The 26,335-nt window shown below is 36.6% G+C and overlaps 2 protein-coding genes across 3 annotated transcripts; both read right to left on the minus strand.

Moving 5' to 3' along the window:
• Positions 1-15,004: 15,004 nt before the first annotated feature.
• On the minus strand, positions 15,005-20,632 carry LOC116107289 (protein DMR6-LIKE OXYGENASE 2-like). The gene is made up of 4 exons (XM_031393577.1): positions 19,963-20,632; positions 15,818-16,050; positions 15,385-15,712; positions 15,005-15,249 (listed from the first exon to the last, which is right to left on the minus strand). The coding sequence occupies exons 1-4, from the start codon at positions 20,167-20,169 to the stop codon at positions 15,007-15,009; spliced, it is 1,011 nt and encodes a 336-aa protein (XP_031249437.1). The 5' UTR covers positions 20,170-20,632; the 3' UTR covers positions 15,005-15,006.
• A 152-nt stretch (positions 20,633-20,784) lies between these two features.
• LOC116107288 lies at positions 20,785-25,478 on the minus strand. Of its 2 annotated transcripts, none has more exons than XM_031393574.1 (9): positions 25,121-25,478; positions 24,413-24,604; positions 23,998-24,101; positions 23,299-23,377; positions 23,028-23,228; positions 22,691-22,947; positions 22,104-22,194; positions 21,776-21,992; positions 20,785-21,200 (listed from the first exon to the last, which is right to left on the minus strand). In XM_031393574.1, exons 1-9 carry the CDS (start codon positions 25,319-25,321, stop codon positions 20,992-20,994), a joined length of 1,551 nt encoding a protein of 516 aa, XP_031249434.1. In that variant the 5' UTR covers positions 25,322-25,478; the 3' UTR covers positions 20,785-20,991. The 2 variants fall into 2 exon arrangements, with proteins under 2 accessions (XP_031249434.1, XP_031249435.1); XM_031393575.1 differs by having other exon boundaries at positions 20,786-21,200; positions 23,998-24,095.
• Positions 25,479-26,335: the final 857 nt, after the last annotated feature.

Raw genomic sequence — 26,335 nt, forward strand, 5'->3', positions numbered from 1 at the left:
GTTAGTTTGGAAATTTCCGTAAGAAATCTTGATTTTTCAATGCCAGCAGGTGTTGATGATGCTGCCATTTCTATTTCTTGTGAGAGTCTGGACAAATTTGTGGGACAGAGAATAAAGAGATGACACGTTGACACTCTTCTCCAAGGGCCCATTGAGCATTATGCCATATTATTAGTTTGATGTAGACTTTAATGGAAGGTGAGGGAAAGAGACAGCCTGGGAAAGCACTTGCACTGAAAGGTTAAGCTACATTAAACTCATATACTTAAAAGACACATTGAACTTCACCCCAAATTCAGACAAAAGCAATTCCATACTAGGTTAATTGTTAGAGATGACAATTGCACCGGCCTAATCCATAAAAGCAGAGCATTACCTGCTGTTTGCGGGCATGGGCACGGGCCAGGGCATAGTTTTAGAGCCACGTCCCCAGTTACAGGTCGGGCCCAGGACAACCATCGTACTTGCGCTGAAAGGTTAAGCTATATTAAACTCATATACTTAAAGCAGAAATACTATGCTTACTCACGAGTTTTACTAATCGATTTACTACCTTTGTTAAAATTACACATAGTACCTTTACTATGCGTTATATTTTCAAAGGATAATAAGATGGTTAGTAAGATGGTAAGTAAGCATAGCATTACTCATACTTAAAGACACGTTGAGCTTCACCTCAATTTCAGACAAAAGCTATTCCATAATAGGCTAATTGTGTTGATCTAAGCAATACTTAAATGTCCATTACAGTGAAGTAAGAGATAAAAAACACCTATCTGGACAACAATCAAAGAAGCAGTTTTGACTGTCTTCTATAGATACAGAGAATTGATCTACCCACCTTAAATAGTCTTCTAATGGGTTCCGAGAGTTACAATGATCACATATTATTCTAACCACCCCATTAGGTGAGTCTTGAATTTATTTCTTACTCACCTCACATTGTGAGGCTGAGAGCAGGTTCCTCTTGACTCGAACTTGGATATCATCTTTCTAAATGAATCAGAATTACCAATTGTCACCATGATACGCTTTCCTTAATGGTTTTCACCAGTTGTACATATATACACTTCCTTATTTAGTCAGAATATGTATAGTTTTGGTATAAACAGATTTCATGGCTGTAATTTAGGCAGATTTTCGGCTGTAATTTAGGCAGATTTTCGGCTGTAATTCAGGCTTGATTTTAGCCTTGTATATTGCACATTTGTGCCTATATAATGAGAAGAAATCCTCACTAAGAGGACATTGAATCCAATTGACATGGTATCAGAGCTAGGCTCCTAAGTTACAAACCTTTCTTGTATGGGTTTTCTGTTTTTTTTTCTTCTCGGTGTTCTTGGTCATGTTGGGCTTCCTCTTGGGTGCTATTGGCGTTGTTTTTGGGACTTCTTGGTATTTTTGTCACTGTCTGAGTGCTTCTTGGAGTTTTTCGACGCATTCTGGGTGTGCTTTCTTGGTGGCACATCTTTGGTTTTGAGGTTGTCGACAGTTTCTGGTGGTGTGTTGCGTTTGTCGGCAGTTTGTGGTGGTTCCTTGGTGGTGGTCGATCTCTTCTGGGGTGGTTTGGGGATTCAATATTTTTGGGTATCGATTGTTGAAGTTTTTGGCCAGGTATCGTTCTAGTTTGTTTTTCTGAAATTGTTTGGTTGATACTGTTTGGGATTATTCTTGGGCTGGTTATTGGCTATTTTTTGTTAGTGTTTAATTCGGCTATCATGTCTTCTGATTTTATTGCAGTGAAATTCATGGGTAAGAACTATTCTGCCTGGGAATTTCAATTTCGTTTATTTGTTATGGGGAAAGAGTTATGGGGGTCAATGGATAGGAGTGATAAGGCTCCTAAGATGTTTCTAAACTAGCTCAGTGGCAAACCAAAGATGCTCGGGTGATGACATGGATTTTAGGATCAGTGGATCCTATTATTGTTCTTAATCTAAGGTCATATAAGACTGCAAAATCTACGTGGGAATACTTAAAAAGAGTCATAATCAAGACAATATGCTCGACGTCTCAATTAGAGTACGAGATTGCTAGTTATACTCAGGGTGATCTCTCCATTAGGATTATTTTTCTGGATTTAATAATTCTGGGGAGAATTTACTGACATTATTATGCCAAGGTACCAGAAGATTATCTCTAGATGTCAGGAAAGTCATGCGCAAAGCAAGCGAGATCAATTTTTAATGAAGTTACAACTGAATTTGAAGCCACTCGCTCTAATTTGATGAATCGCAATCTTGTGCCATCTTTGGATATCGTTTTGGGGAGTTACTTCGTGAGGAGCAACGACTTACCACCCAAGCCACTTATCAGCACGACAAAATGATATCCCATGCAGTGGCTGTTAGTGTATGCCCTAGGAACCAATGTGTCATCGGTTCCAAGGCATTATGTTTTGTATATATATGTGAATGTATATAGTTTGTATATACATTTTATCTTATCAATAAAAGAAAGTGTTCTTATTTCACATGTGGTTTATTGCTTCATTTATATATATGTATTACATGTGAAATGTCCGGATGATACAAATCTTTAGAAGATCAAAATCATCAAAGTATTCCCTACATAGGTAATATTAATTGGGCAATAATATACATAGTAGGATGTGAATGCTCCGTAGAATATCATGTGATGGTATTGGTGTGGTGATTATAAAAGTTATACCTAGGGCATTAGCATGGATAGGTTAGTGAACTGTTTATTGAATATGGCCATTTATGATAATCACATGGACATTAAAATGTAGTCAATGATTTTTCATAAGATATACTAGGGTATTTTTAATCTAGACCTGAGATATCACGGTTGGATTCTGCATAAACGCATATGGTTCATATGATGTATAACATGAGGCTAATCATGCCATGTGTTAATAAGCCGATTTGGCCATGTGTTGTTTATGTGTGAGGACAAGTGATAGTCAAGATGGGATCCGTTGACTTGGTATAGATTGATATCAAGTCCTAGACAAATGTCAAGATACATTGGAAAAGGGAAATCTCCGGCCGGGGTATATAAAATGTTTCATGAAAGGTTGTTTCATGGTGACACGTTCCATAGTATTGAATTAAAATTAAGATAAGGATTTTGACATCCATGAATCCATTCTTAATTAGGATTAGAAAACGGAAGGATTTGATATACAACATGTATGATTGTAAAAGGTTCGTGGAGTATATCTTCATTGTGACTTAGGGGGATGGAGCATTGCTAGATGCCTACCATAATCAGTGGGAGTTTTGTTCATAAAGAGTTATGACAAAACAAATCGAAATAGTCTGTGATATGGGCCACGGCTAGGCCACAGTAAACCTAGAGGGTCACACTAAAAAACTAAGGAGAATGAAGAAATAGCCAAAGAGAGTTGATTACCAAGGTTGGCTAGCACCTACCAAAGGTAATAAAGTATTATATTAATCATTTTCTTTATATTAAATTGGATTTACAAGGGGTGTAATTGCAAACAAATTAAGGGTTAAATGTTATGTAAACAATTTAAGAGTTAAATTGTTAATTGTGATTAAATGTTAATCCAATGTTATCATTAAAGAAGTTTAACAACTTCATAACAATTATGGAATGTGTAAGGAAGTCCAAAACAATTATTGAATGTTTACAAGGATTCTATATAAAGAAAATGTATATCAATTTTTGGGTAAAAAAAAAAAATCTCTTAGAACCTAAATCTCCCTCTTGGTCAAATCTCTTCTCCCTTGGTGTGGATACTCTTTTGTAATTTCTTTTGAAATAAGAGTCTCCAAGGTTGCAAGGACTTAAGGTAACATGTTCTACCTTACTTATTTAATTTGATTGAATTTTTTTTTAAACTATGACTACTGTTTATAGCATGATATGCTTGATTCTTCATGATCCATCTTTCAAATGGTATCAGAGCCAGGATGATCCTTATTGTCTAAACTTGGCCAAAAATTCATGTTCATATGATGAAGTGAGTTGTAATTTTTCAAAATTTGATTTGTGAAGTTTTGTGATAACTTGCTTTGTAAGAATTGTAGATCATGCATATGTATGCTTAATATGCCATAAAAATGTTTTTAATCATTTTAGTGGACTAGCAAAATTCGGCCATGACTTAGTGTTTGAAATTTTTTTTTATTTCAATTAATTCTTAGACTTTTGTTTGAGAACATGAAGGTTATGGCACAAAAATCAATATTAATGCAAATTTTAGTGTTTGATTGAAGTTGGCCAAATGAGTTTTGGGTTAAAATGTTGCTTGTTCAATATTTATGGCTTGAAGAATAAGATCTTGAGGTTAGGACATTGTATGGATGCTACTATGTCAATTTTGATGAAAATTGATGTTGTTCACATGATTTTGATTATGTGACATTTTGGCCATGACAAGTTTGTTAATTAATTGTTGATTAATGAGCATACTTGTTTAGACAATTCAAATGAATGTTTTAATAGTGATTAAAATGTTCATGGATACATGGAGATGTTTTTGTTCATATGAGAAATAGTTGCATATTTTTAGTAAGGTGCAAAAAGGTTGTTTGATCTTGATTGGCATATTTGTTATGTTATATGTGTTTGTTAAATAGTGATTAATGGACATAAAGGGTATTAAGATAATTTGTTTAAAGAGTTAAGGGTAAAATTGTCTTTGTGCCAAAAATATGGAAAAGTAGTGTGAACACAATTAATTGTTAATTATGTGTTTGATAAGATTAATTAGATTAATGTATATTAATATGACATGTGTCTTATAAGATAAGCATGTTTAATTGTTAGCTTATGTGTTGATAGATTCAATGCCGTGTCTTATAAGATAAGGGTTGAATAATTGCTTATTTATGTAAATGTTACATTATACCCTAAAGTTTAATAAATTGTTTTTAATTGCTTTATGATGGGCAATGTTGAAATAAAATATATGAGATAACATGTGTGTTATATCAACATAATGCATTTTGTCATGTTTCATAACATGTAATGCTATATTGAAGCATGCAATATGTCTGTATGTTTATGCATATAATTATGCCATTGTATATAGTTAAGTTTTAATATTATATGAAGTGTTGAAACTTAATTTTATGGCATGACATTTACTTTTAGGTTTGTAGTTTGGAGGTTTTGTTTTATATTTAGTTGATACATATTATGGATATGTATAGGGTAGATATAAAACATTAACCTAAAATTAAAACCTAAACTTTAAATCTTCCCTAATTAAAATATTAAGTCTATGCCTTCCATATGAGTCAATTAATTCTTTGCCTAAACTTAGAGATCCCAAGATTTTATTATGTGAGGGATGCTAATTTATGACTTAGAATTGATTGTCTTAGTTCTTGGATAAAAATTCACATTGTACCCAAGATTTCTATTATGTGAGGGTATAATAGGAATTCTATTTTAGAAAGCATAAGGGTCGGATTTAACTAGTGTAGGGTACCAAGATTTCTATTATGGAGGTATCTGAAACTAGAGGCAAGAAAATGAATCATAGCTTATATGGTGATATAAAAGGAAATAGTTTCCTACTATTGAATTTAATAGACCAGATTTCTATGTGAGGTTTATGAAATTGATAAGAATTTGATTCCCCATTAGAAAATTTAATCCAGCAAAATTTCCGAATCTTTATCCGGGGAAGTATAGGATTGATAAATAGTGGGAGCTAATTAGATTAGCTTAATAAAAGATATATATAACAAAACACTCATAATTTGTTTTTAATTTTCTTGCAGCATCTCTCATAAGATATAAAATAGTGAAAGATGAATAATCTACTGTTGAAAATCCTGGATGATAAGAACAAGTTAGTTGGCCGTAGTAATTTCAAAGATTGGTTGAGGAAACTAAAATAATATTGAATTCAGAAAACGTAGCCTATGTTTTAGAAACACCCCTGCCTGAACCTCTCCTTCTGATGCTCCTTCTGATGAGCATAATGAATATAAAAAATGGAAGGAAGATGAACTTAAAGCTCGCTCTATATGTTGGCATCGATGAGTGACGAGCTTCAGAGAAAGTGTGAAAAGATGAAAAATGCTAATGAAATTTACCTCGCGTTACAAGAGTTGTATCGTGAGAATTCGAGGATAAGGCAATATGAATTAAGTTCAACTTTATTTGGAATGAAGTTGAAAGAAGGCGTGTCACCAGAAGAACATGTCATGAAAATGATTAACATCTGGGGCAATTACATGCCATGAGAATTGAAATGCCGGATACCCTCAGGAGGATTTGGTTTCCAATCTCTACCTCCAAGTTTTACACCCTTCATCAATAATATCATCTCAATAGGATTGAGAGGAAACTTCCTGATTTGTTGAATGAGATTCAACAGTTTTATGATCAGGAAAGAAAGGCAAAAGGCAGGAGATTGTAAGTATGGCTTCTTCCAGTAAGACAAAGAAGAAAAGCCAATGAAATCCCAAAAGAAATGGGAACAAAACCCAAGGGAAAGGATTTAAGAACAAGGCTGCTCTCCTAAGCCAATAAATTTAATGAAAAGGGCCATGCTTTTGGTGTAAAGAAAGTGGGCACTGGAAGAGGAATTGTCCTCTTATCTAGAAAGTCTTAAGAAGGCTAAAGCTCTTCGCATTGTGAAGACTGGGAGGTATGTCCCAATGCTATGTCATTGAATTTGAATAAATGTTAGTTCAAATAATTCAACCTGGATATTAGATTCAGCTGCTACTTCACACATTTGTGTTTGTTTGCAGGATCTGCAGAATAGTTCTGCTCTAGCAAAAGATCAAGTCATGTTAAGAATGGCAAATGGAACAAATGTTGCTGCCGAAGCATGGAACATGCAGTTTAAGGCTTCATCAGGACACATTTTGGATTTGTACAATGTCCTGTATTTGCTAAAGCCACTAGAAATTAATTTCTGTTTCTATATTATGTAAATATGGTTACAGATTACAGTTCAAAAGAAATGAATGTTTAGTTTATTTTGGAAATAAACTTGTTGGCAAAGCTATCAATACAAATGGTTTGTAGTGTATAGAATTAAATGGGCATAGCATAAGAATTCCATTACTAATAAACGAACTCGAAATGAATTATCCTAAATTACTTGGCATCATAGATTAGGTCATATAGGAGACAGAAGAATAAACCAGTTAGGAGAAGTGGACTTTTAAGTTCATTGGGTTCAGAACCTTATCCGACCTGTGAATCTTGTCTTCAAGGAAAAATGACCAACATCACCTAAAAGTAAAGGGGAAAGGGCCAAAGAATTATTAGAATTAATACATACAGATGTTAGTGGATCATTTAATGAATGGCCAGAGGAGGTTTTCACTACTTCATTACCTTTACTGATGATTATTCAAGGTACGGGTATTTGTATTTAATGAAATACAAATCAGAATCTTTTGAAAAGGGAAAGAATTCAAGAATGAAGTAGAGAAACAAACTGGAAAGAGTATTAAAATTCTACGATCAGATCGTGGAGGTGAATACTTGAGTACGAATTCGAGATTCTAAAAGAAAATGGGATTAATCACAATTAACTCCTCCTTTTACACCACAACACATGGTGTACTGAAAGGAGAAATCGTACTTTATTGGATATGGTGCGATCGATGAGACTTTTAGGACTTACCGATTTACTTGTGGGGGTGCCTTACAAATAGCATGCATTTTAAATAGAGCACCATCTAATCAGTCCAGAAAACACAATGAAGTGTGGTATGGCAACCACCTAGTCTTAACTATTTAAAGGTCTGGGGTTGTCCAGCTTGTTAAGATTATTAAAACAGACAAGTGGATGTAGATCTGAAAAAGGTCGATTTATAGGATATCCTAAAGAAAGTTTAGGATATATTTTTACTTCCTACTTATCAAAGAATTTCAATCAGTAGAAATGCACATTTCCTTGAGAAAGAATTCTTAGAAGAAGGAGGTGCAGGAAGAAAAGTTGAACTCAAAGAATATTCTGAAGAGTCTCAAATCGATCATACTCAGATAGGTGAAACAGATCAAGAACCTTCAACACATGACACAATGGTTCCAGCCCGTAAATCGTCTAGATATCTCGACCTCAGAGAGATATGGCTTTCACATGAAAAGATTTTTGAATCTTTTCAGTGGGAGAAGTTGATCATGGAGATGATCCTAAATACTATGAAGAGGCGATATTAGATATCGATTCTGGAAGATGGCTAGAAGCGATGAATTCTGAATAGAATCCATGTACACTAATCAAGTTTGGACCTTGTTGATCCTCCAGAAGGAATAGTTCCTATTGGTTGTAAATGGGTCTTAAGAGAAAGGTTGGCGTAGATGGAAAGGTAGAGACCTATAAGGCTAGACTGGTAGCGAAAGGTTATACCAGAAACAAGGGTTGGATTAGAGGAAACTTTCTCACCAGTTGCAATGCTTAAATCATCAGAATTTTACTAGCCATAGCAGCACACTATGATTATGAAATCGGCAAATGGATTCAAGACCGCGTTCCTCAATGGATTTATTGAGGAAACATATATATGCAACAACCTGAAGTGTTGTACCAATGCTGAGAGACATGAAGTGTGCAAATTGCATAGATCTATTTATGGATTGAAGCAAGCTTCCAGAAGCTGGAATATCCATTTGATGAAACAATCAAAACTTTTGGTTTCATAAAGAATCCGGATGAACCGTGTGTATACAAGTGGGTAAAAGATCATGTCATGATTTTCCTCATATTATATGTAGATGACATATTATTAATGGGAAATGATATTGGCATGATGACGAAGTTAAGATGTGGTTTGTCAAAAGCTTTCTCAATGAAAGATTTGGGAGAAGCAAATATATCTTAGGAATTCGATCTATAGAAATAGAGCGAAAGGATTGATCGGGTTATCTCAGAGCATGTATATAGAGAAAATGTTGAAAAAGTTCACATGCAAGACTCCAAAGAGGTTTTTTGCCTTGGGGTCATGGACTACATCTTTTAAGGATATGAGTCCTAAGATGATCAAGAGCGACAGCAGATGCGTAATATACCTTACGCTTCAGCGGGGTAGTCTTATGTACGCAATGCTATGTACAAGGCCTAATAGCTTATGCTTAAGTATTGCGAGCAGATATCAATCAAATCCAGGAGAGAACATTGGTCAGCAGTTAAAACAATCTTTAAGTACTGAGAAGGACTAAAGATTTAATACTGAGTTATGGAGGTTCAGAATTGAAAATCCAGGGATACTCAGATTCTGATTTTCAATCAGATGTGGATGATAGAAAGTCTACATCCGGATTCATCTTTACATGTAATGGAGGAGCAGTTAGTTGGAAAAGTTCAAAACAGTCGACCACTGCCGACTCCACTACAGAAGCTGAAATATTGCTGCTTCAGAAGCAGCAAAAGAAGGTGTGGGATACGCAAATTTGTAGTTGAACTGACGTGGTCCGAAAATGAGTTATCCGATAACCTTGTTTTGTGACAATAAGGTGCTATTGCACAAGCAAAAGAAACCAAGAGCACACCAAAAATCAAAACATATTCAGCGTAAATATCTATTTGAGAGAGCTTGTTGAAGCTGGAGAAATATTGGTGCAGAAAACACCTTTAGCGGATAACGTAGCTGATCCACTTACTAAAGCGATGACAGAAGCAATTAGATCATCTTGAGAAGATGGGTATTAGATACCACAACGATTGGCTCTAGTGCAAGTGGGAGTTTTGTTAGTGTATGCCCTAGGAACCAATTGTCATCGGTTCCAAGGCATTATGTTTTGTATATATATGTGAATGTATATAGTTTGTATATACATTATCTTATCAATAAAAGAAAGTGTTCTTATTTCACATGTGGTTATTGCTTATATATTGTATTACATGTGAAATGTCCGGATGATCAAATCTTTAGAAGATCAAATCATCAAAGTATTTCCCTACATAGGTAATATTAATTGGGCAATATAATACATAGTAGGCATGCTGAATGCCTCCGTAGAATATCATGTGATGGTATGTGTGTGGGTGATTATAAAAGTTATATCACTAGGGCATAGCATGGATACGCGGTTAGTGAACTGTTTATGAATATGGCCATTTATGATGAATCAACATGGACATTTAAAATGTAGTCAATGATTTATCATAAGATCATACTAGGGTATTTTTTAATCCTTAGACCTGAGATATCACGGTTGGATTCTGCATAAACGCATATGGTTCATATGGTGTATAAAACATGAGGTAATCATGCCATGGTTAATAAGCCGATTTGGCCATGTGTTGTTTATGTGTGAGGACAAGGGATAGTCAAGATGGGATCGTTGACTTGGTATAGATTGATATCAAGTCCTAGACAAATGTCAAGATACATTGGAAAAGGGAAATCTCGCCGGGGTATATAAAAGTTACATGAAGGTTGTTTCATGGTGACACGTTCCATGTGTATTGAATTAAAATTAAGATAAGGATTTTGACATACCATGAATCCATTCTTAATTAGGATAGACAACGGAAGGATTTGATTATACAACATGTATGATTGTAAAAGGGTGTTGGAGTATATCTTCATTGTGACTTAGGGGTTATGGAGCATTGCTAGATGCCTACCATAATCAGTGGGAGTTTTGTTCATAAAGAGTTATGAAAACATATCGAATAGTCTGTGATATTGGGCCACGGTTAGGCCACAGTGAACCTAAGAGGGTCACACATAAAAACTAAGGAGAATGAAGAAATAAGCTAAGAGGTTGATTATCCAAGGTTGGCTAGCACCTAACAAGGTATAAAGTTATTTATATTATCATTTTCTTATATTAAATTGGATTTTACAAGGGGTTGTAATTGCAAACAATTTAAGGGTTAAATTGTTATGTAAACAATTTAAGAGTTAAATTGTTAATTGTGATTAAATGTTAATCCAATGTTATCATTTAAAGAAGTTTAACAACTTATAACAATTATGGAATTGTTAAGGAAGTCCAAAACAATTATTGAATTGTTTAAAGGATCCATATAAAGAAAATGATATATCAATTTTGGGTAAAAAAAAAAAATCTTTGAACCCTAAATCTCCCTCTTGGTCAAATCTCTTCTTCCCTTGGTGTGGATACTCTTTGCTTAATTTCTTTTGAAATTAAGAGTCTCCAAGGTTGCTAAGGACTTAAGGTAACATGTTCTACTTACTTATTTCAATTTGATTGAATTTTTTTTTAAACTATGACTATACTTGTTAAGCATGATATGCTTGATCTTCAGCATCCATCTTTCAGTGGCATATGCAGCTCAAGGAAAAGGCAAGGGACGGGACATGCGGAACGTTCAATGCTTCAGTTGCAAGGAATATGGGCATATTGCTACCAACGTACACGGAAATTTTGCAACTATAAGAAGCCAGGGCACATTATTAAGGAGTGTCCTACTCATCCCCAGAATCGTCATGCCAGCTATCAGGCTACTGTGGATTCGCTCTTGTACTCTAGTGCTTCCTGCTCTTAATCCTGAGAAGGTACAATAGATGATTATTTCTACATTTTCAGCCTTAGGATTGCAAGGTAACAGTTCGCTTTCTCCCTCATGGATTGTTGATTCAGGTGCATCTAATCACATGACTAGTTCTTTTGATATTCTTGGCAATGTTCGAACTTATACTGGATCGACACATATTCAGATTACTAATGGTTGTTAGTTACCTATTCATGCTATTGGGATGTTGATTCAACATTAGAGATGTTTTTGTATCTCCTCAACTTTCTACCAGTCTTATTTCAGTCAGGCAATTGGTTGATAAAACTTGTGATGTTCGTTTTTCTCGTGATGGGTTGTCTTGTGCCAGAATCAGGGTTTGAGCAAGATACTTGCGAAGGGGCCTAAAGTTGGACATTTATTTCCTATGCATTTTTCCATTCCTACATTATTTCATTTGCTTTTAATGTTGTGAACAATAAGTGTGAGATGACACAAACGGTTGGGTCATCCTAATTCTGCTTTATTCATATAATAAACTCTGGCTTGTTAGGTAATAAAGATCAATTTCTTTTCCTCTCTCTTTTGATTGTTCCACATGCAATTAGGTAAAAGTAATTCTCTTTCTTTTCCTTCTCATGGTAGTCATGCAACCACTGTTTTGATTTAATTTCATAGTGATGGTGGGGGATTTCTCCGGTTATCTCACATGCAAATTATAATACTTTGTTACATCATCGATGACTGTACAAAGTATACCTGGATCTATTTTCTTCGTGCAAATCTGAGGTCTTATCTGTTTTCAACAATTCCATGATTATGTCGAGACTCAATTTTCTTCTGGTATTAAAATTCTAAGGTCTGATTCGGGGGTGAAACATGTCTCGTGAGTTTCATGATTTTCTCACACAAAAAGGCATTGTCTCTAGCATTCTTGTCATATACCTCCGCAAAATGGTGTGGCTGAACGTAAAAATAGACATTGTTGGATGTTGTTCGTACTCTTTTGCTTCAATCATCTGTTCCTCCTAAATTCTAGGTTGAAGCTTTATTACGTGTGTATTTAATTAAAGATTGCCATCCGTGTCTTGAATGAAACTCCTTATTTCATCTTTAATCAGCATCCTAAATACCTTGACATGCATACTTTTGTTGTGTTTGTTTTGTTCATTGCCTTCTCATGAACGACATAAATTATCTGCTCAATCTGTTAGATGTGTATTTATGGGTTTATAGTACTCACACAAAGGCATGTTTGCTATGATCCATGCTCTAACCGATTTCGTATTGCCGTCATGTTGTGTTCTTTGAAATCAGTCATTCTTTCCTTCTCATGATAAGTCTTTGCCTGAGATACATGTTTTGCTCATTTTGAGACTTGCCTCCTTTTATTGACCGATTCAAATCTGGACTTGTACATGAAAGACGACAATCTGCTTTGCCCCTTCTAAGCCTGGCCCGCCATCTGAACCTGTTCAGACTGAATCGTCTACGGGTGATCCGAATACTATCCCAGTTCTTTCGCTCGACCAAGTGTCTCGTCCGCCAGACTAGTGTGGTTTCTCTGTTACCTCTCTCCATGTTACTCTGTCAATATTCCTATTCCATCCGGTTATTCTAAGGCAGCTAAACAGACTGTTGCGTGAGGCAATGGCCGAGGAATTCAGGCTTCAGGATAATCATACATGGGATGTTGTCCCTTGTCTTCCTCAAGTCAAAGCTATTGGTTGCAAATGGGTCTATTCTATCAAGTTGTGTTCTTATGGCACTTTGGATCGGTATAAGGCCTGATTGGTTACTTTGGCAATAGTAAGAATATGGGGTGGACTATGAGGAGACTTTTGCTCCCATGCCAAAATGACTACAGTACGGATTGTCCTGTCTGTGCTACATCCCGAGGTTGGTCTCTTCATCAGATGGATGTCAAAAATGTATTTCTTCATGGTGATCTCAAAGAAGAGATATACATGACCCTTCCACCTGGTTTGTCATCATTGCTTCGTCAGATGTGTAGGTTGAAACGACCATTGTATGGGCTGAAACAAGCTCCTCGAGGCGGTTTGATAAATTCCGCTCTACTTTGCTCCAATTTTCATTTCAGCAGAGTGCATGTATGATTCTTCTTTATTTTTCTGCAAGACATCTCTTGGTATTGTCTTCTTCTGTATGTTATGATATGTTATTACTGGCACAGACTCTAGCTTGATCACCCGACTACAGCAACATCTTTAAGCCTCATTTCATATGAAGGACCTTGGTTCTCTTACATACTTCTAGCTTGGAAGTTCATACTGATTCCTCTGGCATTTTTTTTAATCAACATAAATATACTCAGAATCTGATTGCATTGGCTAGTCTTCAAGATACTTCTTCTGTGGATACTCCTATGGAAGTAAACACGAAGTGTCGTCGGGAAGAGGGTGATCTCCTTTCGACCCTACTATGTATCAACGGTTAGTGGAGAGCTTAAACTACTAACCATTACACGTCCTGATATTTCCTTTGTGTACAGCAGCTTAGTCAGTTCATGCAGGCTCCACGTCATCTACACTTAGCTGATGTTCGTCGTATCATTCGATATCTTCGAGGTTCTCCTAGTCGTGGCTATTCTTCCCTACTGGGACTCTCTCTTCAGCTTGTGGCTTATAGCGATGCAGATTGGGCAGGATGTCCTAATGCGGGCTGATCTGTTACAAGTTGGTGCATATTCTTGGTGACTCTTTGATATCTTGGAAGAGTAAGAAACAAGACGGCGTGTCCAAATCTTCTACCGAATCTGAATACCGTGCAATGTCTACTGCTTGTTCTGAGATTCTTTGGCTTCGTGGTCTCTTGCTGAGATTGGTTGTGTTCAATCTGATCCTACTCCTCTACATGCTGACAACACTAGTGCCATTCAGATCGCTGCCAATCCCGTTTTCATGAGGTACCAAACACATTGAGGTGGACTGTCATCCATTCGGGAAGTATTGGACACCGTATCATTTCTCTTCCTCATATAGACCTCCAGATTGCAGATGTATTTGAAGGCTATGACACGACAACGTCATCAGTTTCTTGTAGGCAAATTGATGTCTTTGACCGACCATCATCAATTTGAGGGGGATGTCACCATGATACGCTTTGCTTAATTAGTTTTCACCAGTTTATACATATATACACTTCCTTATTTAGTCAGAATATGTATAGTTTTGGTATAAACAGATTTAATGGCTGTAATTTAGGTAGATATTTCAGCTGTAATTCAGGCTTGATTCTACGCTTGTATATTGCACATTTGTGCCTATATAATGAGAAGAAATCCTCACAAGAGGACATTGAATCTATGACACCAATTGGTGTGTGGGAGGCTAGCACCTTTTGGCATTAACCCACAAAATGAAATTTTTTCTTCAAAATTACCTTCTCAGGAGTAGTATGATTTCTTTTAGCTGTTATCACAATGTTAAACCTTATCAAACATTATCAGCTAATAGTAAAAGCCAACATTCATCATGTTTCAAATTCTGTCTCTTGATGTACAAACATATATATATTAAGCTAAAACACCATTTTTTTTTTTTTTTTTTAACAACCAAGAAGCTCACTCTGCCTGGTTACCCAGTATCCTAAAATGATGATCTGTATGTTTTCCACATCAGCTTCTTGTAATCCTGCGATTTAGTAGCATAAAACTTGCCCCAGTTGTATTCCCTGTATCTGGCAGGGTGTTGTTCATTTACTAGCTCTTCCAAGGGCTTTATCATGACATGGTGGGCAGGAAAGAAGAAGAATGGAATCGAAAACCTTTCCTTCTCAGAGTTCACCACCACCCTGTGCTCTACACTCTCATACCTATCATTACTCCATACCTGCAAAAAACAATCCAATTCATATAGTGACCTAATGTTATAGAACTCTATGTATGCGAATCCGAAAATGTTTAATTTGTTTGTTAATCATGCATATCTTTGAAAAACCAACTTCAATAAACTAGTTCAAAGTACCTGAATGGCATCACCAACATTAATGATAAAGGCATCTGGGACTGGTTTAACTGGAATCCACTCTCCATCTGATTTCCTCTTCACTTGAAGTCCACCAACATCGTCCTGAGCAAGCACAGTTAAGGCACCAGCATCCTTGTGTCGACCAACACCTAGAGCTAGCTCAGGGAAAGGGCAAGCAGGATAGTGATTAAGCCGCAGAAAGCTGGTTTGGTCTTTAAAATAGCCATGGATTCGATCAGCCTGCAAGCCTAAGCTGAGGGAGACAAGTTCCAACAACTTGTAAGCTAGATTTTCCACCTCACGCGCATACTCTTGACATACCTCCCTGGCCAACACAGTATTTTTTAGTTAAATTTCAGCCACAAAATTCAATTGACATGATCAGAAGATTCAAGGAATAATCTCATACTTTGAAGGCAAGTTATATTACCTAAATTCTGGAGGCTTTTGAGGCCACTGGTTAGTTAACATCCTGATCTCCTCATCACCAGGCTCATGGGATGCTGGGATGAAAGTTGGATCTTCCACCATAAAATCAAACACTTCCTTCCAGTCTCTTACATTCTTTGTATGCTCACTGTCATGATATCCCAGAGGATTCACTTCATCTCTCTTCACCAGCTTCTTCTCCTCTATTGACTGATCAAAGAATTCTTTTGCTACCTTTTCCATTCTTCTAATCAATTCCAATGGCACCCCATGGTTAATAACTTGGAAAAAACCCCAGTTCTTGCATCCTTGGCCTATCTCCAAGACAATTCTTCAGTGTCACTAGAGAGATTGATTAATGGGATTCCGTCTGCTTCAGAAACTTTGAGTTTAGGTCTATTTTCATTGGGTTGGATGAAGGCTGGATCAATTTCTCCCATGGTTGAATTGAAGGATCTAGTGATAGAGAATGAACTAGAAACAAAAGCACTGAGTTCATTTTATCTTATCTCTTAAAAAGAAATCAAAATTGGTTGGTGGATTTTGTTTGGAAGCTTCTGCTGCAAAACTGTGAATCTGTGACTGTTAATTGCCATGGTGAGGTATGTTTCCAGTTATTTGTTTCTCACTATAGACATAATTTGTGTGAGAGAATACCCTTCTTAAAGATCATCATAACTGGAAGGATAAGCTCCATCAAGTTCACAGATCATGACGAGTAATAGACAGAACTTCAGTTCCGACCCCAGAGATTATTTGTATGGTTTCTGAACTGTATATGTAAGTGACGTGAATGACATGTAGTACGCATTGTCTAAGAGCAGATGCATGTCATCCGCATCATCCAGACAAAAACGACATACCATCTACATTTTTCCCTTCAAACTGGAGAAACACCATCAGAATCAGAGCGAAATGCTGAAAGTAGTCTACGATCCAAGAAATCATCAATGAAATTTCTAAATTCTAAATGCAGATGGTAAAAAAAGATAAGAATGATACAAGAATCTAATTGACACCAATTTGGTGTGTGGTAGGCTAGCACCTTTTGGCATTAACCCACAAAATGAAAATTTTTTCTTCAAATATAACCGTTCTCAGGAGTAGTATGATTTCTTTATGCTGTTATCACAATGTTAAACCTTATCATAACATTATCAGCTAGATAGTAAAAGCCACATTCATCATGTCTTCATTATCTGCTCTTGATGTACAAACATAATATATATTAGCTAAAACACCATTTTTTTTTTTATTTTTTTTTCCAACAAAGCTCACTCTGCCATGTTTACCAGTATCCTAAAATGATGAATCTGTATGTTTTCCACATCAAGCTTCTTGTAATCAGTGCGATTCTGGACTTGTATATGAAAGACGACAATCTGCTTTGCCCCTTCTTGAGCCTGGCCCGCCATCTGAACCTGTTCAGACTGAATCGTCTACGGGTGATCCGAATACTATCCCAGTTCCTCGTCGCTCGACCAGAGTGTCTCGTCCGCCAGACTGGTATGGTTTCTCTGCTACCTCTCTCCATGTTACTTTGTCTAATATTCCCATTCCATCCGGTTATTCTAAGGCAGCTAAACATGACTGTTGGCGTGAGGCAATGGCCGAAGAACTTCAGGCTCTTTAGGATAACCATACATGGGATGTTGTCCCTTGTCCTCCTCAAGTCAAAGCTATTGGTTGCAAATGGGTCTATTTTATCAAGCTATGTTCTGATGGCACTCTAGATCGGTATAAGGCCCGGTTGGTTGCCCTTGGCAATAGACAAGAATATGGGGTGGACTATGAGGAGACTTTTGCTCCCGTTGCCAAAATGACTATGGTACGGACTGTCCTGTCTGTTGCTGCATCCCGAGGTTGGTCTCTTCATCAAATGGATGTCAAAAATGCATTTCTTCATGGTGATCTCAAAGAAGAGATATACATGATCCTTCCACCTGGTTTATCATCATCTTCTTCCTCAGATGTCTGTAGGTTGAAACAATCATTGTATGGGTTGAAACAAGCTCCCCGGGCTTGGTTTGATAAATTCCGCTCCACTTTACTCCAATTTTCATTTCAGCAGAGTACATATGATTCTTCTTTATTTTTCTGCAAGACATCTCTTGGCATTGTCCTTCTTCTGGTTTATGTTGATGATATTGTTATTACTGGCACAGACTCTAGCTTGATCACCCGACTACAGCAACATCTTCAAGCCTCATTTCATATGAAGGACCTTGGTTCTCTTACATACTTCTTAGGCTTGGAAGTTCATACTGATTCCTCTGGCATTTTTTTGAATCAGCATAAATATACTCAGGATCTGATTGCATTGGCTAGTCTTCAAGATACTTCTTTTGTGGATACTCCTATGGAAGTAAACACGAAGTATCGTCAGGAAGAGGGTGATCTCCTTTTCGACCGTACTATGTATCGACAGTTAGTGGGGAGCTTAAACTACTTAACCATTACACGTCCTGATATTTCCTTTGCCATACAGTAGGTTAGTCAGTTCATGCAGGCTCCACGTCATCTACACTTAGCTGCTGTACGTCGTATCATTCGATATCTTTGAGGTTCTCCTAGTCGTGGCCTATTCTTCCCTACTGGGACTCCTCTTCAGCTTGTGGCTTATAGCGATGCAGATTGGGCAGGATGTCCTGATACGCGCCGATCTGTTACAGGTTGGTGCATGTTTCTTGGTGACTCTTTGATATCTTGGAAGATATTCTTTGGCTTCAGCTTGTGGCTTACAGCGATGCAGATTGGGCAGGATGTCCTGATACGCGCCGATCTGTTACAGGTTGGTGCATGTTTCTTGGTGACTCTTTGATATCTTGGAAGAGTAAGAAACAAGATTGCGTGTCCAAATCTTCTACCGAATCTGAATACCGTGCAATGTCTGCTGCTTGTTCTGAGATTCTTTGGCTTCGTGGCCTCCTTGCTGAGATTGGTTGTGTTCAATCCGATCCTACTCCTCTACATGCTGACAACACTAGTGCCATTCAGATCGCTGCCAATCCTGTCTTTCATGAGCGTACCAAACACATTGAGGTGGACTGTCATTCCATTCGGGAAGTATTGGACACTCGTATCATTTCTCTTCCTCATATTTCTACTGACCTCCAGATTGCAGATGTGTTTATGAAGGCTATGGCATGACAACGTCATCAGTTTCTTGTAGGCAAATTGATGCTTCTTGACCGACTAGCATCACTTTGAGGGGGGATGTCACCATGATACGCTATCCTTAATTAGTTTTCACCAGTTGTACATATATACAATTCCTTATTTAATCAGATAAACAGATTTAATGGTTGTAATTTAGGCAGATTTTCTGCTGTAATTTAGGCTTGATTTTAGCCTTGTATATGGCACATTTGTGCCTATATAATGAGAAGAAATCCTCACTAAGAGGACATTGAATCCAAATGACAAGGTACACTAAGATGAAACGGCAAAAAATTTCCTCAATTCAAATGCTCCCCTACCGTCACCTTCTCAACGAAAGCTAAACTAACAAACAATGATTTTAGCAAAGGTGGCGAGGGGGGAGGTCCATCGGAGAGTGATGAAAAGTATCATAATAACTCGGAACTGATTGTGGCGCTATCGACTGGGTGGTATAATGGAGGGTGAAGGTGTGGGAAGAATATAAAGATAAGGGCTAGTAATGGAAAGAATGTGATAGCAAAGGTTGTTGATGATTGTGACTCAGTGAATGGATGTGATGAAGAGCCACCTTGTAGAAATGATATTGTTGATGGGTCTGACGCGGTACGGCATGCTTTGGGGCTCAATACTGAGGTGGGTGTTGTGGATGTTACTTGGTCCATGGCCTAAATCTATTATTAGAGTGGTATGAATAAGAAACTCGAGATTTGACTAGCCTTGTCTATTATGATATTCAGCTGATCGACTGTTTCATGGTGTCAAGGAATAAACTGCTGTTAACTAACAGCAGCTTTTAAGTTTTATACTTAAAATGTATAAGTCAATGTTAGTCTGTGTTCTATATAAATACTTATAACATCAAGCCTGAATTTCCTTCATTTTCTCAGCANTATGCTCACTGTCATGATATCCCAGAGGATTCACTTCATCTCTCTTCACCAGCTTCTTCTCCTCCATTGACTGATCAAAGAATTCTTTTGCTACCTTTTCCATTCTTCTAATCAATTCCAAGGGCACCCCATGATTAATAACTTGAAAAAAACCCCAGTTCTTACATCCTTGGCCTATTTCCAAGACAAGTTCTTCAGTGTCACTAGAGAGATTGATTAATGGGATTCTGTCTGCTTCAGAAACTTTGAGTTTAGGTCTATTTTCATTGGGTTGGATGAAGGCTGGATCAATTTCTCCCATGGTTGAATTGAAGGATCTAGTGATAGAGAATGAACTAGAAACAAAAGCACTGAGTTCATTTTATCTTATCTCTTAAAAAGAAATCAAAATTGGTTGGTGGATTTTGTTTGGAAGCTTCTGCTGCAAAACTGTGAATCTGTGACTGTTAATTGCCATGGTGAGGTATGTTTCCAGTTATTTGTTTCTCACTATAGACATAATTTGTGTGAGAGAATACCCTTCTTAAAGATCATCATAACTGGAAGGATAAGCTCCATCAAGTTCACAGATCATGACGAGTAATAGACAGAACTTCAGTTCCGACCCCAGAGATTATTTGTATGGTTTCTGAACTGTATATGTAAGTGACGTGAATGACATGTAGTACGCATTGTCTAAGAGCAGATGCATGTCATCCGCATCATCCAGACAAAAACGACATACCATCTACATTTTTCCCTTCAAACTGGAGAAACACCATCAGAATCAGAGCGAAATGCTGAAAGTAGTCTACGATCCAAGAAATCATCAATGAAATTTCTAAATTCTAAATGCAGATGGTGAAAAAAGATAAGAATGATACAACATGGGTTAAGATTATTGCATCCAGTACCATCCTCTCTCTCAAATCCATGTCAAACTATATGTTTCATTGCTCTTATTGTTTTTGTAAACGTTTGAAGGAATACAGATAAAAATTCTTCCTCCTACTTTTAGTTTCAGTTGCATGACATAAGGTTCCAAACAAGAACATGGACCAACACACTACAAATGCTACTCTGTACAAAATAGAATTGAATCACTAAGACATTGAGGTATAACTGAGTTGAGTGTCTTGAGTCATCATGCAGCAGGAATGGAAGTTGAAAGGACTACATAAGACAAGTATTGGAGCCCGTCTTGGATTTTGGCGACTGCAGTCGTGTAATCAGCACGGAGATTTTCAGAGAAGGCATTGGCTTTTTCCTGAACTGATGTTTGTGCAACTTCAGGGGAATTCGCAGTAGCGCTCTTCATGGCTGATTGGTAAGCTTCAGCAACATCAGATATGCCTAAAAAGAGAGAGTACTTTCTTCAATCAGCAAGCATTAATGAGTGAACAAAACGTTCTAACAATGCACAAGAAGTTTGTCAGAAGACATAGATGAATGATGACTACATCGTTAAAATTGACACAGGGTTTGAAACTTCACTAGGGAACACCTTAAGCATAGCATAACACCAATTAATCAGAGTAAACACCAAAAACGCTATGCATGGAATATACAAATAATTCCGAGCAAGGACACATCAAGGACATGTATCTTTTCAGTGTTCCTCAACACTCCCTAGCAAAGGACATGTTTTGTGGGTTACTAAAAGTTTAAGAAAATTAAAATACAAATATAACAGTATAAGTATTAAGCTTATAAAATAAAAAAATAAAAAAAAAACAAAAAATTTTAGACCTTATGAATATGGTCAAAAAAAATTTGAGAGGCTTCCAATTCACTGCTCATCATTATTGACAATACCAAAATCTCTGCTAAGCTTGACATATAAATATGTATTGGCACAGTAAAATTATTCATTTCAGTGAAATACAATTTACTTAATCAGCACGATATTTGAGGGCCAAACGATGAACCTGTAATAAAGCTATTGGAAACAGCTTCCACATATACTGTCATTGATTGTGCCTTTGATCTGATTATCTTAGCTTTTTCAACAGAATCCTCAGGCCAGTCAATATTCAAAGCATCAATATCAGCATCTTCATCCTGAACCTTGCTAGCATTTGATATAATGGATTTTCCAAGCAATAGCAATTGAGTTACAGCAACACAGCACATTTCTGAGAGTCTCTGTAAGACATGCATCAACTTATCAAATCTAATTAACCAGAAAACAAAAGCAAAGTCCACTAAAAGCAGTTAGGTTAAAGTGGTTCTAAAAAATCCAAATTAATTCCATACATGAACACCCTCTGAGTGAAGAGATTCTAGTCTGCCAGCAGTCCTTTGAACTATATCATTAACAGTTAGTCCTGCTAATGCATTCGTGAACCTGCAAAGGTAAGAAAATCATTAACTAGTGCACAATGCAGAGAAATTAAGTACAGGAAATAGGCCACATTCCAACTGATCTATGTCATTCATATATCCAAATTCAAAATATTCATTAATATCAGCCCAGCTGATATTGAAATCACAATTGAATGAAAAAACCAGAAAACTAGGGTCCACCTAAACATTCCTTGAGGAAAAGCAAAGCAGGATTTTTGGCATACAGCATTCAAATTTTGAAAGAAAAAAATTAATGAATGAGCGGCTGACTGGATGCTATGAAATTATACAGTAGAACACAAAATCAAGCCAACTATAAAAACTCAAAAGTCAATAATGGGAGCTTGATGCAATACCAAATGAAAGACCAAATACTAACCATAGAACCAACAAATCAAGGCAAACAAGCACATAAGCCAATAAGACTGGAATATAAAAAAGTTAAAATAAAATTAGAAACTGACAAATAAGGAAGCATATAGAACAAAGCACATTACCCTGCAGCCATATCAGCAGCCTTGCTGACACTTAAATCATGTAAATTCTTCATTTCTTCACCACATCCCTCAGTTCCAGTTTCTACTTTTTTTCCTTTATCTGACTCAGCACTACTTCCATCCATTTCAGTACTCAAGCTAAAAATTTTCTGAACCAGTTTGAGGTTTCCATCATACACAGATTTCTGATCTGATGATAATTTTGCTTTTCTTCTATTAAATAAGAGTGCATGATGGTTGGACAATGCCTCCAGTTCCTGACATCATCATGGTTCAATGTTATTAACGGTTATATATTTCACTGTGCAAAGTTCAACTTCAAGGATGAGAAAGTGACCTCCAATTGTTCTGGACCTCCATATATGTAGAAGCAACGATCAAATGTCACTTCCTCAGATAACTGATCCTCATCACCTTCCTGTTCAGAATCTTTATTCTTTTCAATGTCAATACCAGTCTCTGTGATCAGTAGATCAATAGTCTCCTTGCCAACGTATTCAAGCACTTGCATTCCCTTTGCTGTAAAAGCTCTTCCAGTCTGCAAAATAGATTTGTTGGATTAGCAGTCAAGCAACATTACTGCACAAGAAGACGAGGGTTGAGAAAACCTCTATCAAGGATGGTGCAGCAGAACCAGTTTCCCCACCCTGCTGAACAGATCCCGCAAGGTTCACAGAATGCTCAAGCCTAGAGAACAAAAGGAAGAATTTTAATTGATCAGAGAAACTTGTCAACATGAGTCTGCAGCTTGAGTCTTAATTTCAAAATTCATGTATCTTAATTTTATTCCCACATGCAGTATGCTCACAACATAAGATATCAGTAGTCAATCAAGGAAATAAATTAGCATATATAGGAAGGTATGAGTTTTACTTTAACTCAACATTTTAACAAGAACATCTAAAGACCATCCACTTGCTAAATCAAACACTTCTATAAATCTTACTAAATACATTTCTACATGTTAAGTACAGGCTCAAACTTGCACATCTCATTTTTATCCTAATTTATGACTTTCTATATAAATGATAAGGAACTACCAGCCAGGGTAGCAGTTTGATATCATCACCAATCCATACAGGGTACACTCTAATAGGATATTATTTCACTTTACCAGATTATATATATTCATAAAATATCATGCAGAACTATACAACCACACTCTCAACTAGCTTATTCATTTAGGGGGAATAAAAAAGAGCATGACCAGAAACTCTCTTCAGTTAGCAAACTTCACCATCATTTTGTCCCCATGAGTGCAACTAATGATCAAATTATCTATTAGACAGTATAGCAATTAAACATACTTCTGGACAAAAGTGGTACTGCCTTTCCATGCACTTCCTAAAGCCTGCCAAGCTCCTGAAGCAAAACTCTCAACAGAATTATCAAGAACCTTCAAACCCTGCAACTATTAACAAGTGTTTTAAATTAGCACAAAAAGGCAAACTACCAGTTCTAGGCAACAGAAACAAGCAACTGCAAATAAATAAATTAGAATAAAAGCTGACAGCAATTTTTATGATCAACATCATTGACATGTTTCCGAGAACAATTGGCATTTTTCTCATAACAATTCTGAGATGGATATTGATGTTAAACAAGCTATGATGCCACAGAGATCAGAACTGTAAAAATGTAGACACAGAAACACAAAACTTGCATTACCAATAGCATATCCGGTTGACAAGAAAAACATCAAAATATACAACAAAAACTTGCCTGGCCAAGCAAGGACTCCTCACTAGCTTTCTCCAATTTCTCCAAAGCAGACTTACGCTTTTTTTCATTCTCATCTTCACTTTCCTTTTCAAATGCAGTGTCCTTTGCCTTTTCCTCTTCCTTAAGAGGTTCTGAATCTTCATTTTGCACGTCCACGAAGCTCTTTGCAGCCTTCTCCGCAGCCACGGATGCCTGCATCCACAAGGAACTGCTCAACCATATTGCAGGTGATCCAACGAGGACGATGAGCAATAAACTATAGATGTTTAAACATTTTATCTCTTGAAAAAAATAAAAAAATAAAAAAATAAAAAAATAAAACACCTGCTCTCATCCTCCTAACCTGCTCCAATAATTTAAATTCGAAACTTAGCCAATAAGAAACACTACAATATTAAAAAAACGTGAAACTTCAGCTTTGGTCTTCAGCAATTGAAGCTCAAGCCTTGTGTAGCAAGACACATACTAACCACTCAACCAACCCTACTTATTAATCCAAACAAAACACCCAGCTCTCAACTAAAGAAACAAAAATGCCCAATAAAATATAAGCACACTTCAATTAAATCCCAGTTCAAAAAAGGCAATCTGAAAATGAGAAATAATAACAATAACCCAGGTCATATAATCAAAAAAAAATGATCAAGTACACTAATAGAAACACATTAATTAACATAAAGAGAGAGAAAAACGAAGGTTAAAGTTTACATTGCGAGAGATCTCTTCAGCAGCCTTTTGAAGATCTGACAGAACTGAAAGCGGAGAAAAACCCCAACCTCCCCACCCTCCAGGCTTCGCTGGCGCTTCTTCAGCTTTAGTTTCTTCATTTTGAGACTGTTTCTCTTCTGGGTTTTTGTTTTCGGTCTCGTTCTCGTTCTCGTTCTCGTTCTTGTTCTTATCGTCTTCCATTTTGTGGGCTCAAAACAGTAATCGAAATGAGAGAAAAATGGAACTTTAGAACAATGAGTAAGATCTGGAACTGCTGGATTAAATTGAGAATAGACCAATGAAGCTTTTTGGTTACAACTTACGTTCAATATGAAGTTGAAATAGACCCAAAACCAGACGACTCAACGTGGTTTTGAAGGCAATCAATTCAACCTCTTTCGTCGCAATTAGGTTTTAAAACGACAGCGTTTTTGTCTTTTTAGTCTTCCCTTTTTGCCCTCTGCTTTGTGCAGTTATTCTCAAAATCTATCCTACATTTAAATTAGTGGTGGCGGTTGGTTGTCTGAAACTGATGGATACCCTAAGTTTGGTTTTGGTTTTTACCCAGAACTAATCGTCAATAAGTAAATTCTGATTTTAAATTTTTGGAACTGTTACTGTACGGTTTCGGTTCCGGTTCCGGTTCCTATAGTTAAAAACTGAAACTGGAACCAAGAACCAGGAACCAAGACTAATATAAAATTAAATTAAATATTAGGGGGTTTAATAAAAACTTTTATAGAAAAAGTAAGGTGAATACATTTATATTTATATTTTATAATATTTAAAGTAAGTTGATTTAACTTTTGATAATCTACCTTTACAGAGTAATGGAGTTTGTAATTTTGAATTTATAATGTGTAATTTTATTTTTGTTAACAAGTGCCAGGTGAGGGGGGGTATTTGTAAGTTTTTAAGGGTTTTTTTTTTTGCTATTTTAAAAACTTTTGGGGGTCATTAAATTTTATAGGGTACACAGGAATCATTGTTATAGGTTTTGGTTCTGGGTATATAAGAACCGGAACTATCGGTTCTGATTCTGATTCCAAATTTCAAGGAACCGTTAGTTCCAGTTCTGATTTCGGTTCATTTAAAAGTACAGGGTATCCGAAACCGAACACCTCTAGTTGTGCCATACCGATCTATGTGTTAAATCTTAAACTCACAGCGTGGCCCATGGGCCATGGCACGGCATAAAATTTTCGTGCCGTGCCA

Source organism: Pistacia vera, unplaced genomic scaffold (assembly GCF_008641045.1).
Source record: "Pistacia vera cultivar Batoury unplaced genomic scaffold, PisVer_v2 Contig531, whole genome shotgun sequence".
In the NCBI taxonomy this organism is placed as follows: Eukaryota; Viridiplantae; Streptophyta; class Magnoliopsida; order Sapindales; family Anacardiaceae; genus Pistacia; species Pistacia vera.

Bases quoted from the DNA above. Each gene is read 5' to 3' on its own strand.
- LOC116107289 (XM_031393577.1), bottom strand. From the start codon at position 20,169: ATGGGAGAAATTGATCCAGCCTTCATCCAACCCAATGAAAATAGACCT. The intron at 16,051-19,962 runs GTAGCAAAAGAA...AGAATGGAAAAG, and splicing joins TGATTAGAAGAATGGAAAAG to GTAGCAAAAGAATTCTTTGA. The intron at 15,713-15,817 runs GTAATATAACTT...TGTGTTGGCCAG, and splicing joins CAAAAGCCTCCAGAATTTAG to GGAGGTATGTCAAGAGTATG.
- LOC116107288 (XM_031393574.1), bottom strand. From the start codon at position 25,321: ATGGAAGACGATAAGAACAAGAACGAGAACGAGAACGAGAACGAGACC. The intron at 22,195-22,690 runs GTAATGTGCTTT...TTACCTTTGCAG, and splicing joins GCTGCTGATATGGCTGCAGG to GTTCACGAATGCATTAGCAG. The intron at 21,993-22,103 runs GTATGGAATTAA...CATGTCTTACAG, and splicing joins TTCACTCAGAGGGTGTTCAT to AGACTCTCAGAAATGTGCTG.